Source organism: Metopolophium dirhodum, chromosome 7 (genome assembly GCF_019925205.1).
Source record: "Metopolophium dirhodum isolate CAU chromosome 7, ASM1992520v1, whole genome shotgun sequence".
In the NCBI taxonomy this organism is placed as follows: Eukaryota; Metazoa; Arthropoda; class Insecta; order Hemiptera; family Aphididae; genus Metopolophium; species Metopolophium dirhodum.
In genome coordinates this window covers 37903267-37920028 of record NC_083566.1, presented here as the reverse complement: position 1 = coordinate 37920028, position 16762 = coordinate 37903267, and the positions used below count along the sequence as shown (strand labels likewise).

Genomic DNA, 16762 nt, shown 5'->3' with positions numbered 1-16762 from the left:
CAAAATTTATCTTAACTTATCCGTTGCCCGGAATAAAAATTCTGATTCATAGCAGTACATTATCAGGTAGGCAATCTACCTGCGGTAGATCGCGGACCCCGAGCAGTTTGTGCGTAAGTGTATGATTATAGTGTATAACTCTAAAGTATTAAAGTTATACCAAGTTTGTCGTTTTTACTTAATTCCACCTACAGTGGATTAATATAATCAATTTATACAAAATCCTATTATAACCTAACAGTAATAAAATCCGATGAATAAAAAAAACAAATTTAACCCTTTGTAAATTAACCTATCTTCTTCCCAGAGGTCCAATCTACCCACAAACATTAATTTATATATATAACTATATAAATACACAGACTATAACTATACATACTATACATACTAAACTCTGGAACTACTTATCAGATCTTCTTGTGGATATTATAAATGTCTTGATTTTTTTTTTAACGAAAGAGTATTTCACGGATAATTTTTATATAAAAGAAAATTTAAGGAAAATCCACCTGTGTATAATATATTGGTTGCTATTGGTTAATCGGGCATATTTGTTGATTTGTATTATTGTCTTTTGTTAATATACAATATATAAGATCTGATAAGTAGTTCCAGAGTTGAGTCTGTATAGTTATAGTCTGTGTATTTATATAGTTAGTTGGTAGATTAGACCTCTGGGAAGAAGATAGGTTAATATTTACAAAGGGTGAAATTTGTTTTTTATTTCATTCATCGGATTTTAGTACGGTTAGGTTAGAATAGGATTTTGTATAAATTGATTATATTAAGTAAAAACGACAATAATACGTACAAACAGCACGGGGTCCGCGATCTACCATAGGTAGATTGCTTACCTGATAATGTACTGCTGCGTATCAGAATTTTTATTCCGGGAAACGGAAAAGTTGAGATAAATTTTTAATACCATACACCGAATATTAAATAACGAATTGAACAAAGTTTGAGTCATATAGAATTGATACATTTAACGCGCAACGAAGTACTCGGGATCAGCTAGTAATATTATAATTTTTTATTCGTTAGATTTTTTTTTCTACAGTGACAAACAAAGCGTTAGAAATTAAAATCCGCTAGTCTATACTATTATATAAGGAGGAGTTGCTAGTTACCATTGTTGAGGGTAATCTCCGGAACTACTGAACCGATTTCAAAAATTCTTTTACCAATAGAAAGCCGCATTCTATGTGAGTATCATAAACTAATTTAAAAATAGAATTGATCACCCTTGATAGGTTCGCAAACAGAAATTTTGAGATTTACGATAGAAATTGTTGTTTATTTATGGTTGCTATAGGTTATAGGAGTTGAGAATAATACTGGTTTATTGTTACGTAACAGGTCATTATTTATAATAATTGATAACTCCTTTGTTTATTAAGTTAGAGAATCGATCAAAGACCATAAACCTTCTCCGCAATGAGCTCTTCAATTTAAAAAAAAATCATAACGATCGGTTCAGTAGTTTCCGAGAACATAGGCCTCAAAGGTTTTCATTTTCACATTTATATATAAAGATAATATTAATTTAACTGAAAGGCTATAATAAACAATAACAATTTAAAAAATCCAGACTGATAAACCGTCTCCGCTCAGAATCGTTTTTCTTATATGTATAATGATATTATATCATTGAATTCAAGTTTAATACAATCCATTATACATGTAATATATAGTACAATAATTATACTTGTAACCTACTGTACATCAGAGCGACATTCACTTATCCGCTTTTTATATTTATTATAGCCTGTAAGTTAAATTAATATTATAATATTATTATTTTTTATTCGTTTCTACGGTGATAAACAAAGCGTTAAAAATTAAAATCCCATTTTTAGTAGATTTTCACGTAGTATCAAATAACTATTGAGAAAATCGAATAATGACCTCTCTAAACTCTAAAGTACCATCTTTATCCAATTTTCTAAGAGATAAGGTGGTACTATATGTTGAAATCAAAGCACTCCTTCTAGTTGAAATTTTGTATACAGGATAAAAAAAAAAAGTAAATACCATTGTAAAACCACTAGCTTCCTCGCTCCACTCAGAATCTAATAATTTAAAAAACATCAATATTTTTAATTTTCTATTTATGATTTATAATATACCTACCAATGATTGTTTCATTCCAATTTTTATCATTATTATTTTTTATCATTTATATTTACTATAATTTACTTAATTTAATCATACCTACACACTTTTAACCTTTTGAGACAGTCCTTAAGCCTCTGTGAAGTTCTGAAGTGGGAAATAATTTGTGTTGTCAAAAACGGTAGCCAAAAGGCTAAACCATTAAATGTTTTTCTAATTTTAGATTCTGATTGGATCAATGAATGCATTGATTTTAGAATGATATGATTTATAATTTAAAACAGAGTTCCTTATAATATTATGTTTGTACATAAATTAAGAAATAAATTGAGCGTAAATCCACAATAATTTTTTATGAAGTTGGAATTTTAATGTAATATGTCAAAATTGCAAAAATTCGCAAATTATTTTGTAGTTAAAAATTCATTATCATAAAATAATTAAATGTTTGATACTGATAGCTAATATTTGAAAATGTAATATAAGGTTCCTATCAGTATCGTAATACAACAAAATTTTTGCACCTAAAAAAGCTTAACTTTACACGTCACTGCATTAAAATACAATACTATTTCATTGAATTGTCAAATTTTTGAAGTGAAAACTACTTTAGCGGCGTCGTGCAATTTTTTTGTGATGGGTAAGAAATGTTAAACTCGCGTCAGGACAAATGCGCGCATTTAGACCAATATGCGAAAGAAAAATAGACATACTTCTAGAAGTCTGATTTCAATTTTGAAAACTAATTTGAATTCAATAACCTCTTTTCTATGTTTTGTAGGAAAATCTTTTTCATTTTTTGAACCCATTTAAACCCAGTGGCCTATATGTAGGACACCGGAAATAATAATTACTATCGGTTTTATTTTTAGAATTTCCCCCATTTTATCGATTTAGATTTTAGACTGTTAGATAATATAATAATCGACCCGATGATATTATTTTGCGTAATATAGTCGAACGTTATTACGTGTTAGTAACATTTTGTGCACCAGCTTGTTCAAATAGAAAAATGGCTTCATCATCAAAGCAAGTGAACTATATTTTAGATTTTTTTTTATACATAAAACACATACAATCATATATATTGCACTTTACATTTTATATTTTTATAAATTAAATTAATTTATTCCACATACTTTTTATCGTTTATTTGCGTTTAAATATTAGTGTCCTACATATAGGTCACTGGGATATTCTGTAGCCGCATATGTATATTTTTTTAGATCTCTTTGTGTGAATGATATTATACATTTGCTGGAGTCAAATGAGCTGATTGAAGATACTATTTTCTTAGAACCTCCGGATGAATTCATTACTGATGAAGACTCCGATAACGACGAACATACAGGTGATATAAACCATTTACCTGCTAGTGTATTGAAAGCCAATGTTATTTTACCGAAAAAAATTCAACACAGACAACCACAAATCAAAAAAAAAAAGTTGTGACTACAAAAAAAAACGCGTTGTAGTGGGCAAGAAAAAAAGTCAAACAAATTCATCTCAAATGTGGCGTGAAGGAGATTTAAAGACTCCTAAAATAACAGAGCTTTGGGGTACAGATGAAAACAGTAACATAAAATATGGCTCACTTGCGCCATTTGAACTTTTTGAATTATTTTTCGATGACCCAGTTTTTTATTCTATTGTACGATGTACAAATATTTATGCTTCTTCTAAAAATATTTCCTTGGACTTGACAAAAAATGAATTAAAGTGTTTTATTGCAATTCTCTTATTATCTGGGTATAATGAGATGTCTCGGCGACGTATGTACTGGGAAAAGGCCCCTGATACAAATAATGGTTTAGTGTCCAATGCTATGAGGCGAAATAGATTTGACGATATATTTCACAATCTTTACTTTTAAAACAACAACAACTTGGATAATTCTGATAAATATGCAAAAATAAGACCGTTTATTACTATGAAAATACTAGATTCCTAATGCACGCACCTCACGAAGAATTTCATAGCATAGACGAATCCATGGTGCCATATTATGGTAAACATGGATGTAAACAATTTATCCGAGGAAAACCAATTCGTTTTGGATTTAAAGTGTGGGTTGGGACATTGCGTCTAGTATATGCATTATGGATCTCTCTTTACCAAGGAAAAATTACCAGGTTCAACCAAACAGATATCGGAATAGGAGGATCTGTTATTTTAGCTTATGCTAACCAAATTATAAACTGTCGACCTTTTCCATATCATTTGGTATTCGACAATTTCTTTACGGGTGTCACTCTTTTGGAAAAGCCCAAATCCATCAAAATTCGCGTGACAGGTACTATTCGGTCAAACAGAATAATGAAATGTCCAATTGATTTTGCAAAAATCAAAAAACAACCAAGCTTCTAGCTTTAGTTTTGTTTCAAATAATGCAATTTTTATTTGCTGTTAGCGTAATAGTAAAATTGTCTTCTTAGCTTCAAATACTATTGGGACAGATCCTATTTCTGTGGCAAACCGTTGGTTTACTTCCGAAAAAAAAAGAGTACAGATTTCACAACCGCAAATCGTTTCTGTTTATAACAAAAATATGGGTGGTGTATGTCGAATGGACCAGAATATATCACATTATCGTATTGGGATCAGAGTTAAAAAATGGTACTCTTCTATTCTATATATTATAGACCTAGCAGCTCAAAATGCATGTCAACTTCATAGGATGTATGGTAAAAATATAATGGAAGAAGCATAGTTATTTCATATTTGACACGTTACAAAACAGAACCCACTCCAGGAAGAAGTGGAGGGAAACCATCTAGTGAAATAAGATATGACAAATTTGAACATTATTTAATTCCCCAAGACTCTCAAACAAGGTGTGGCCAATGTCATCAAAAAATAACAATAAGATGTATGAAGTGCAATATTGGAATCCACGTAAAATGTAACGTTTTACATCACACAAAATAATGTTCGAATGTACCACGAATTAAGATATACAGGACACGAAACGAACTTGTGATAAGTGAAACCTGCACCTTCTCACGTTACGGCTAGACTACTAGTGCTTTATAAGATTGTTCTGTGTTAACTAGGAGAATAAGGAACTAATAGTTCATTATTCTCCCGGTAACACTGTAATCCTATAAAGCGCTAATAGTCTAGCCGCAACGTAAGAAGGTGCGGGTTTCAGAAAAAAACATTGATAAGACCTTTCCGTTTAGTATCCTGTATATCTTAATTCATGGTATGTACCTACCTAAGTAAATTCAAAAAATATAAATTTTAAGCCTCATATTATCATAATTTGAATATAACGTGTAATAATTAATTCAATTAAAAGTATTAAATTTCAATCATGTTAATTGGTATATTTGTATATGAAAGTAGAATAATATTTATAATTGTTCGTATGCTCAGTGTCCTATATATAGGACATTCAATAATTCTTACATGGAATATAATTTTTTTTTTATAATGTTTTCAATCACATTTGGCTCCAATAATATAAGTTTATAGTAGAAAAATCAATTTAATTGACAAAAACTTACCTCGGGCATAAATGGGTTAGCTCGTTAAACCCTTAAAGTACAAGTTCATTTTGAGAAATTAAGTAAATTAATTTGCAACTGTACTTCAAAAACTTTACAAAATATCAAAAATATATTTCCTACAAAACATAGAAAAGAAGTTATTGAATTTAAATTAGTTTTCAAAATTGAAATAGGACTTCTAGAAGTGTGTTAATTTTTCTTTCGTTTTTGGCATTATTCTCTCATGTAAGTAGAAATAAATAAATAAATAACTCAATATCTAATTTTTATTTTATTTTCATATGTTGCACTAATTGTTGATATTTATTATCATATTAGATGTTTTATCTAGCAGTCACTTGTTATTGTTAGTGTCTAGTGTTCGTTTTGTTCGATTACTTACTACTAGCTAAACTCAATAAATGGCGTAAGGGATATTTACGTAAAAAAAAAACATAATTATATCATTCGCACCGTGAAAAAAATTACGGCATAATTTGAAACATTTTTTTGTCAAAAGGACTGAAACTGCAGACACCAACAATATTCAGGTATCTATGAATTGTGTTTATTTTATTACAAACAATACCTTATAATGTTATAAAATTGAATATATTATATTATACATAATATTAAATACCTACTATATTATGCATTGATTTTTGAAACAGATTTCAAATTATGGATGATGGAAGTTGATTTTTCTGAGAGATAAACTTTTTAATGTAAAATAATTGGAATAGTTCTGAATTGTTAAATTTTTAATGTAATATAAATTGTCATGTTTGTGTACGATAGCGCAATAAATGAATATTGTATTTTACCACATAAATGATAGTACTTTTATGCTGATAATTAAAGCAATTCGTGCAAAAATATTCCCTAACCATTCCAAAATATCAAAAATGCCCGACTTTAATATTCAAGTTTTCACTTCTGCCAGCACTCCCGGAGTGCAACCCGTCCGTTTTTTTTATAAAAAATAATATTACTGGAAAAATATTAAAATATAAGCTCGCGAAAATCTACCCAAATTAATCTACAATTAAATTCAGCCAATATTTTTAAATATATTTTATTATACATAGCTGCCATATATTCGTATTGATAATATTTAAAATGAGAAAAAGGGAAAAGATGCATTTTATCTATAAAAAAGCGATTAAATGTATTTAGTATTAAAAAAAAAAAAAAAAACAATTATTATTACTGTTATTAACATATACGTCCATACCAAGGGGGGCCAGTTATAAGTTATAACTATAAATAATAAAATGGAGACAAGTGAACAACAGTAATTATAACTACTTTAATTTGTTGAAAAATGGTTGACGAACATATTCCAGTATAATAAAGTCATTTAATTTCAATTATTTTTTTTACACTGGCTTTATTTTAAATGATAAAAATACAATAATTCCCAACACCAAAAATATTTTTAATATTAGGTATTATAATAGGTAAATTTCAATCCAGATTTGATTCCCATGGTCGTACCATGTTTAACTCAGCAACTATGCAGGCAATAAGTTTATTATCTTTGGTTCTTATTTTACCAACAAATTTATATTTTCCATAAAAAAACACTTTAGGAAAGTTGTTGTCATTAAAAAATGTTGTGTCGAATCCCGATGATTTGTAGATACCCTGTAAATATCCAATAATGATTATTAATAATACGTCAGCCACACATGTAAATTATTTAATTATGTATGTATATTATTATTACAGTTAACCAGATAACTTATCTCACTTTTTTTTAATAAAATTATAAGAATAATATAGCTTAATATTGGTTTCAAACAAAGTTTTAATTATATAATAAAATATGTTTTCATAGTTTTACCACTACTGTAGTAATCATCTTTGATTATAGATGGTTCGACTAAAACCTATTGAAATTCCTTATTAGTTACATGTCTCTACATGCGTTGATAAATCTTTGTTCAAAATCTTTAATTTATACTTGTAAGTTATAACTTTCACGTTTAGTCTAATTTTGTAAGGTATTATTGTTAATATATTTTTTATTTCTTTGTCATGTAATGGACAATGTTTCAGGAAATCTACGATCGGAAAATTTCCAGCTCTACTCGATTCCATCTAATGTTTGTCTTGGGGGCTGCCCACATTGCCACTAACTCACAATTTACCCAGTTCATTATTACAATTTGTGATTCCTTAAAAAAAAACTCTCATCAGTTTAAAACAAACTTATCCTCCGTTCTATCAGTTGCAACTTGCAAGGCTGTTTAACTTTTCAATGTTACCATTGAGTAATCTTAAGACGTTAGTGAAACTTCAAATAGTTTTTATTTTAGATTTACTATTTTGTACAACCCATTTGACTAATTTTGACTGATGACTAATGCCATTTAATTTCTTTGCCAACTACGATGTTACTTAACTTTTGATTTTACTTGACTTTTAATTCACATCAATATATGATGCTCTATAGTCTATAAGGTACCACGGTCTTTTGAGTTTTGATTGATATCGGGATAACTCTATTTTTCAGCATTATTTTCTCTATATAAGTCTTCACAGCATGACATATTTGCTTTACCCAAGTTTTCTGCGTATATTTTATTTCTCTGAACCGATTTCATGTTATGATGATAGGTTGTACGGGCCGGGTACAGACAATAATAGTCGGTGTCATTCGGTCACCAAAATACTTCCATGCGCTGTACACCCCCACTCACCGTCTGACCTGTGTGTCATGTGTGTATATGTGTATTAGCACTCAACAGGAATTGGACAGGTTCGCCGAGCAAAACCTGTGAGTGCTAGAGTGTGGACGAAGTGTGTAGGTGTGTATATATGTGTGTGTGTACTTATAACTACAGAAATAAACTATATCAGTAGGTTTATAGTGCAAATATTGGTTTATAATAACGGTATCAATAAATTACAATATATAATTATAATATATAGAGACCGATCAGCGACTCGCTTGATCCTACATAATAATAATAAAATATAAAAAAATATACGGTGATTCACACACGTACAAGGACATAAACGGTGGCGATTAGCGCACACTAAAAATAATATAATAATAAGATATATATAAAACTCACAGATACGACGGTGCTTGGCTGGCCAGCTGCTACCTATCCTATGGTTATAAGAACAGACAATGCATCGTAACAATAATTAACAATAATAAGGTCGGCGATTCGCGCCTAACCAAAAACAATATAAGACGTTGGTGATTAGCGCCTCACAGATACAATATGAAGTGGCAATTTGTGCCTTACAAATAACAGCAATAATAAATTGTGGCGATTCGCGCCTACAATTAAAACATTAATATAAAAAATGCAACGGCGATTAGCGCACGTATATAATAAATTCGACGCGTGACGGTCGTACGTCTTTGGCTCTGCGAACAGTACTAATAATTTGGGTGGCAGTATTATTTCGCGGACCGGCGATCCGGCGGCGGCAGCCACTATCATGTCGATACGCGTAATCTACATATTATAATATAATTCTTACGGTAATTAATACAAAATTAAACAAAGTAAATAATAATAAAATGGTATTAATATAGGTGTGTGTGTGAGCCGGTCGGTGGTGGGATATATTATTGGCGATTATACCTTTGCCGTATTATCGCGGCGGCGATATAGGTATTGTCCTTATATGGTTAAATTTTATTTTTTACAGTTTTTTTTTTGTAGTATAGCAGACATCAGTTACATTAGAACTCATCTTTATAAATAAAATAAATTTGAAATTTGAAATTATGAGCTCAGACCCTGAATGCCAGAAACTTCAATAACATATCTATGATTCTTTGTTTTACATATATTAGAAAAAAAATATGTCTAGCACGCTACGTTTCCGTCGTATTATAAAGTAGGGATTTGTCTATATAACTTGCTCTTGACAATTTTTATCAAGCCACTGACTTTTTTAGATTTTGAGCGTGAGATTCTTAGAATGAATGTATTGTATTTACAATGATGTGAGTTAAATTAGGTTACATTGGGAAATGTTCCAATTTCCAACATCAGCATCTATTCCAATAAAAAAGTGAATGAAGTTGGTGCATTTGGAAGGTAAACTTTAAAATTCCCTGTTGTTTAAGAAAGTGTCGCAAGAAACAAAAAAAAAGTGAAAAAAATTCGATTATATTTTTTTGGTGTAACTCAAAAACAAATAACCGTAGACACTTCCATTTTCCATATATTATGGTATCATTGCAGTCTATTAACTTTTTGTGCTATTTATATATCTATAAACCTTGAGACACTTTTAAAATTTTTCCCGATGGAAACTTTTTCACTTAGTAAATAAGCTTGAAAAATTTAATGCAAGATTCACCATAACTCATAAGTTTTTTAATGTAATTTCAAAAATATTAAAGATGCATAGCCACGATTATTTTTTAAATGCATTTTAAGTTTAAATTTTGATTAAATTCATAAATGTTTTTCTTTCTATAGCCAACATTAGGAATTTTAACATTTTTCTAACTTAAACAAAACAAAAAAAGGTTGGTAAGTGGGTACCGCTATACTGTATATAGTAGTTGTCAAGTATTTCATTGTAATGAATGTATTATATTTGAATTCAATGATAAATCATTGCATACGAAAAACGATTTAGAGCTGATACGGTGTATCATCCTAGTATATGTGTATAAATAATCAAATTTAATAAATAAAAACAGCTGAATATAAAATATTGTAAACAATTTAAAATCAAAAGCTCTTAAAAAATTAATTATACAGTCTAGGTCTAGTGAACTTTTTTTTGTGATTAAGGTAAATTTTGTAAATTATTTTGTATTTAGAAATGTATAACATTTTTTTTTTTTCATAGCTATAACATAATAAAGTATAATAGGAGATTCTTCACAAATATTTTATCAGTAACAAAAAAAGAAGTTTCAATTTGAATTAATTATTTTTTTTAATTATTAAATTTAATTATTTATAGGAGGACATAATGTCTCCACTCAGAATCGTGTTTCGTTTTCGTATGCAATGATTTATCCATTACTTGTTTTATTATTCCATAATTTTTATTTTACTCCTTTTATATATTATCTATCATTAAAAAAATTTTTTTTTATTTTTTTCTCCTTTCCTGTATGTTTAGTTTTAGAGCTTAAGTACTATAATATGTTGTAATTTAGCACAATGCCCGTAAGCAGTTAAATCATAATAAAAAAAAAATTAAAATCACATGCTCGACAACTGCTGTTAGTACAGCAAAGCAGCTAGTGCCCACTTACCCACCTTTTTTTTCTCTCATTAATATTATTAAAGTTATAACTGTGTCCATACGACCATACATGAGATTATATCTGCTCCTAGTATTTCACTTAATATTTCTTTGTATTCTATCAGAAAATAGCTACCTATACAATTGATTAATAAAGTATGCTGTATAGGGTTCAATTGGGTTGATTTCAATTATAATTTCATATAACTCAAAATGATCAGTGATCACATAATTTAAATCAAAACGTATTATACACAATTATATAGATATAAGTATATATTAACTATTACCGCTGGTACTGGACAGTTTTCACTTGGAAACTTGAAAGCATTCGCAATTGTATTCCATACACTTCCAAGAATACTTTTCGCTTTGGTACAGGCATTATTAGTTACGTAAATAATAGCGTTTGGTTTCCAACCACCAGTTAAGCTCCAAGAAGCAAAGTTTGCATCAAGCTAAGTACACAAAACAATTATACTATTTCCAATATGTAAGTAAATAGTTTAAATAATTTTATTGTTTAGCTGAAAATAGTTCAACAATAGAACTAAATCGAAAATACTTAATGGATAATAATTGTATGTTATGTTATTTCATATCTTGATTTGTATAAATTATATTTTTACTTATAAACGCATTACGCGACTTTAAAAATGTTGTACATCTTAATGAATATATACAGTAATATATTTACAGATATGTATAGTAAAAAAATGGAATATCTTATAAATTAATATAAATTATTACATAATAAGCTTTTTAATAACGAAATTAATAACGAGAAGAAAAAAAAATGACTAAATACAACAAAAACAAAAAACCTAAATAAGAGAGTCATCATAAATTGATTTACTGTTAAAATAAGACATACTCTCTTGAGAGGGTCATCTTCTAAATAATTTCTTGTCACTCGAGCTAGGTAGTAAGGGTCTCGTGAACGGGTTGTTCCTGGAATGCGAAAATCTATTCTGGACAACAAGATAAATCAATTACGCCAGAAACTAAACCATTTAAACATTGTATATCATTCATATCTCTTCTTTTGCTCAGAGTAGATAGATTATGTGCCATTAAAAAGATTGATAGTGATAGGGTTCGTGATTAATGCCTATAGATTGGGAAACCATTTTCATAAAACGATGCTGAACACGTTCTATTTGAGTTATGGCACATTTAGTTCTTGAGGACCATACCACACCCCCATACGATACAGTTTACCTAACTAGAGAAGTGTATATCAACAGGCATCTTCCAGACATGACTGACCCCGCATGTCACTTAAATGTCTAATAAACCTTAAAGCACGCAATGCTTTGCCTACTATCCAGTTTATATGTGGTGCAAAGGATAATATCGGAGTAAAAATGAAACCTAAATCCTCGACTTGGTTTATTCGCTGTAAGATCACGTTATCAATGGTATAATCGTAATTAAGAATTTATTGGCTCCAAGAAAAGGACATAACATTGGTCTATGGATTGTCAATTCAAGGTCAACTGTAATACACCAATAATGTAATAATTCATTCAAAGATTCTTGTAATATAATACCATAATTTTTAGATTGGACGCAATGAAATAACTTTACATCATCGGTAAATAACAGCAAGTTACAATTAATATATTAGCACATGAATATCTATTATTACGATATGACTTATTGAGTCAAAAGCTTGAGAAATATCAGTGAATATAACCTATATTTGAAGCTACGCCTGATAAATCCTACTGCAATAGTAGTTGTCGAACAACTGCCACAAAAGTATAAAACCCGTGTTGATTTAGTGATAAAACTAGTTTAAATCTAGTAGCTATCTACGTTCAATACATTTATGCACATTTTTTTCAAATAATTTACCAATCATAAGTAAACCAGAAATTGGACGATAATTAGACCTTTGGTCTCCAGACTTATAGATTAGTTTACCTGACTAGTTTTCCATACTAATGTAAATATAGCAACAACTAACGAGAGGTTAAACAATAATAATAGCGGATATTATAACTGGCACTTGAAAATTTAAACTAAATAAAAATTCAGCTGATTTACCATCTGGTCCACAAATCTTAGTTGATCTCAGGGATAATAAACTTTCTTAGATATCACTTACTTCAATAGTAAGTGTAGATGGAAAGAATTAAAAATGACTCATAGACATGTATTTTTTAGAAGATCCAATTGCACTTATTTTTGTAAAATTACACTGGGTGCAAAAAGAGAAATGTTCTAGTTGCAATCGTTCTAATTTTCAGATATCTACAAATCATTGAATATCAAAGTAGATAGGGTAAAAAAATTGAGGTATACCCACTTATTATAATTTAAATTTATGTTTTGTTATATGAATATGTATGCATAACATGACATAGCTTTGTAGGTGTCATTGGATAGTTTTTATATTTACAATAATATATGAATGAAATAGTAAGTTCACTAAATTTTAGATTCTGAGCGGAGAGAGGAAGCTAGTGGTTTTAAAATAGTGTTAATTTTTTTTTTAACCTGTATACAAAATTTCTACCAGAAGGAGTGCTTCGATTTCAACATTTAGTACCTTATCTCTTAGCAAATTGGATCAAGATAGTACTTTAGAGAGGTCATTTTTTGATTTTCTCAATAGTTACTTAATACCACGGAAAAAACCCCCGACAAAACACGAAAACCCGCTAAAAATGGGATTTTAATTTCTAACCGAAATTTATGACCGAACAAATAAAAATATATCCATATAATATAATATTATATAAAAAAAAATACAACATAAGAAAATCACTACATGAGAAATCTAGTGAATAAACAATTATGTTAAAATTTGAACTTCAAACGCTCATTAAAATGTAATTTGACTTTCCGCTAAACATTTGTTTTTCATAAAGGTAGACAAACTTATGTGGAATCTTGTATTAAATTATCAAATCTTAGATAGTTAGATTTAAAAATAAAAATTTTTATGAATTTCTAACTCAAAATAATTTGCACATATTCGTGATTTTTACGGTAAGATTGTTACGGTTTTTAAGGTAGGTAAGCCACACATGCATGTGTGGCACAGTTTAATATTATTTATTTTAAATAGACAAATGCACCATTTCATGGTATTTAGAATCAATCGTCAATGATAAATGATAATAATATTAATATGTAACTTTATATTTTATATTATTACTAACTGATCCCGTGCACTTCCTTGCCCGTTAAATGTACCAACTCCATATGACTCAAACTTTGTTCAATACGTTATTTAATATTCAGTGTATGGTGTTCAAAACTTATCCTTATTTTTCCGTTCCCCGGAATAACCTAACCTAACTATCTTGATCCGATTTCCTAAGAGATAAAGTACTATGTATTGAAATCGAAGCACTCCTTCCGGTAAATATTTTGTATACAGGATAAAAATTAAAAATTAACACCATTGTAAAACAACTAGCTTACTCGCTCCACACAGTATCTAAAATGTCATTATGTTCAAAAAATACTAAAATATACGAGATGACAAAAAGTTTCAAATACCGGCTACGATTAATAATTTTGAATCACTAAAATCGCAATTTATGTTCTTTTAAATAGGTACCATCCTGCCTATTAAATTACTGCAAATGTTTATATAAAAAAAAATGGTGCCCTAGTATTTTAGATATTCTCATAATAATTATGATAATATCTATTTTAATAGATAGGTAGGTTAGGTGTAGGTTAGAATAAGTTTTAATTGACAGAATTATTCTGTTAGACCAATTGATGAATAACCTTGATTCACATTTTAAAGCTTTAACTATTAAAATTAAAATGTGGACATTTAAATACAATCTTGTTTTGAAAAAAACACTTCCATTAACTTAAATATCATATTTAATATACTTACTACATATGAATCGTCGAATTGTGTATTCATTGTGAAATTCCCTCTCATTTCGGTAGTATTGGATGACCTTTTACTCAAATATATATTAGAAGTGATTGGTAAATCGCTTATTATATTCTTACATTGATACATAGCTGAGATTATCAATCGATATTCTCCCTGTAATAATACAGTTTATGTAACAGTTGAACTTATGAAAGAAAATATAGTCAATAATTAACATAAAATATATCTTTTTTTTAAATTACTGGTATTTATTAAATTACCAAAGGCAAGTTAGGCATAAATTTTGTTTGTGCTTTTAAGACTGATAAGAAACCAACAAACATGTATACTTTAAATAGAATCATCTTGATGGAATTATACGATCTACTTACAAATATTTTGAAAATTCAAGTCAAAATGCTGTACATAGGTCGTATGTATACTGACTATTGCTACAGTCAACACACAACCTATTTTAGTCACACTTTTACATTGAAATTCGCATTGTAGGTATATTAGAAAATGTTACAATATTTGTATCCAATTATTGGATTTTATAATAGTATATATGTACAAATAACGTTTTATAATACGACGAATAAATTAATCTGATACTGAATCTAATTATAGTCCATTATTTCTCTATATTATATGATTTTATCATAGTTTTTGTTATATTATCTGTATACTTACTATATTCTACTATACTTTCAATTCGTTTGTACATGATATACTGTTTTACAAGGACCACTTTGTTGCGGACCTAGTGGTTGCCGCTTGGTGGAGGTGTTTGAGGTAACCAATATAAAAAAAAAAAAAATGATTCGAACACAGTTTTATGTTGATAGTGATTTAATAAGTGGTCGTGTCATCGACCCAAACGAAATTATCATTGACAATATTAATTACGTCTGTTTATGTGAACACCAATAATAAGGAAAGTTGTATTATCCGTTCCGGTTGGATGGGATGTTTAAATCGCGGGGAAGTGGGAGGTCCGTATCGTGCGGGTCGTTAAAAAAAAACTAACTTGTTCGAGCCGGTTCGCCGGACGGCCGGCCGACGGTTCCAGACGCGGGTGTCGCGTTTGTTTGTTTGAGAAGCCATACCGCGGCTTCCGCGTAAAGGCTGTTTGAATTCAAACTGCTATTACGCGGAACCGCGTCAACTTGTAGGCCCGTACTAGTTCGCCGGGACACCGGAAGTTTTCCCGGTGAGCCCCATGCCACCATGATCAATTAGCGCCCCTCTCCCCTCTCTCTTTATATAATTTTAATATATACTTACTATACATAAGGGTGTACCTATTTTGTATGTGTGTATTATATTATATTTATATTATACAAATTATATGTTTTATACATAGGTATTAGGTAGGTACATTTATGTAAATGGAGACGACATATATTCTATGTGAGACGTGTAGGTACATTGATTATTGTTTTTATATCGGTTTTTATACTGGACGCCCTTCTAATAAGGTACCTAGGAATTTTTTTTATATAAATAGAACGTCGTAGTCACTAGACGGGTGTATACGAATTACGAATATAGATCATAGGCACGAGAAACTATAGTCTATAACTGCCTAATAGCCAATCTAAAATTCTCGATAGTTTTCAAAATCGCAGGAAAAAAATTCAAGTAATTTTCACGCAAAATTGATTTTGGTTTTTGGTGCAACTCTAAAAAAATAACCATAGATACATGACATTTTCACTGAATGTTTTCTATAAATGTCAATAAAATATTTACTGAGTCAAAAAGAATGAAAATTTAGAACAAGGCTCCTGATTTTGCTTTAACAAAATCATTCGTAATACAATTTTTAAAAATACATAGGCACACATTTTTTTTTATACCTAAGTATTTAACTTTTGAATTTTGACAAAATTGATCAAACTTAAAATTTAAAATGATTTTGTAGTTAGAAATGTTCAACTTTTATAGCTAAGAATTGAATATTTAAAACAAGGTTCCACGTAAATAAATAATTAAATTACTTTATTCACAATAACATCATCAAAATATATACTTAGTAGTATACTAATATATCATAGAC

General features: G+C 29.3%; 1 protein-coding gene and 1 pseudogene across 1 annotated transcript; both read right to left on the bottom strand.

Annotated features, from left to right (window-relative positions):
* Nucleotides 1-7000: 7000 nt before the first annotated feature.
* Nucleotides 7001-15117, bottom strand: LOC132948237 (uncharacterized). Its single transcript, XM_061018628.1, has 4 exons — nt 14982-15117; nt 14716-14874; nt 11138-11305; nt 7001-7253 (listed from the first exon to the last, which is right to left on the bottom strand). Exons 1-4 carry the CDS (start codon nt 15063-15065, stop codon nt 7074-7076), a joined length of 591 nt encoding a protein of 196 aa, XP_060874611.1. The 5' UTR covers nt 15066-15117; the 3' UTR covers nt 7001-7073.
* Nucleotides 11488-12312, bottom strand: LOC132948258 (uncharacterized; annotated as a pseudogene).
* Nucleotides 15118-16762: the final 1645 nt, after the last annotated feature.

What these genes read in the sequence shown, in the direction of transcription:
- LOC132948237 (XM_061018628.1), bottom strand. Translation starts at nt 15,065, where the DNA reads ATGATTCTATTTAAAGTATACATGTTTGTTGGTTTCTTATCAGTCTTA. An exon ending in TTATGCCTAACTTGCCTTTG is followed by an intron (nt 14,875 to 14,981) that starts GTAATTTAATAA and finishes GTATTATTACAG; the next exon opens with GGAGAATATCGATTGATAAT. An exon ending in AAAACTGTCCAGTACCAGCG is followed by an intron (nt 7,254 to 11,137) that starts GTAATAGTTAAT and finishes GGATATTTACAG; the next exon opens with GGTATCTACAAATCATCGGG.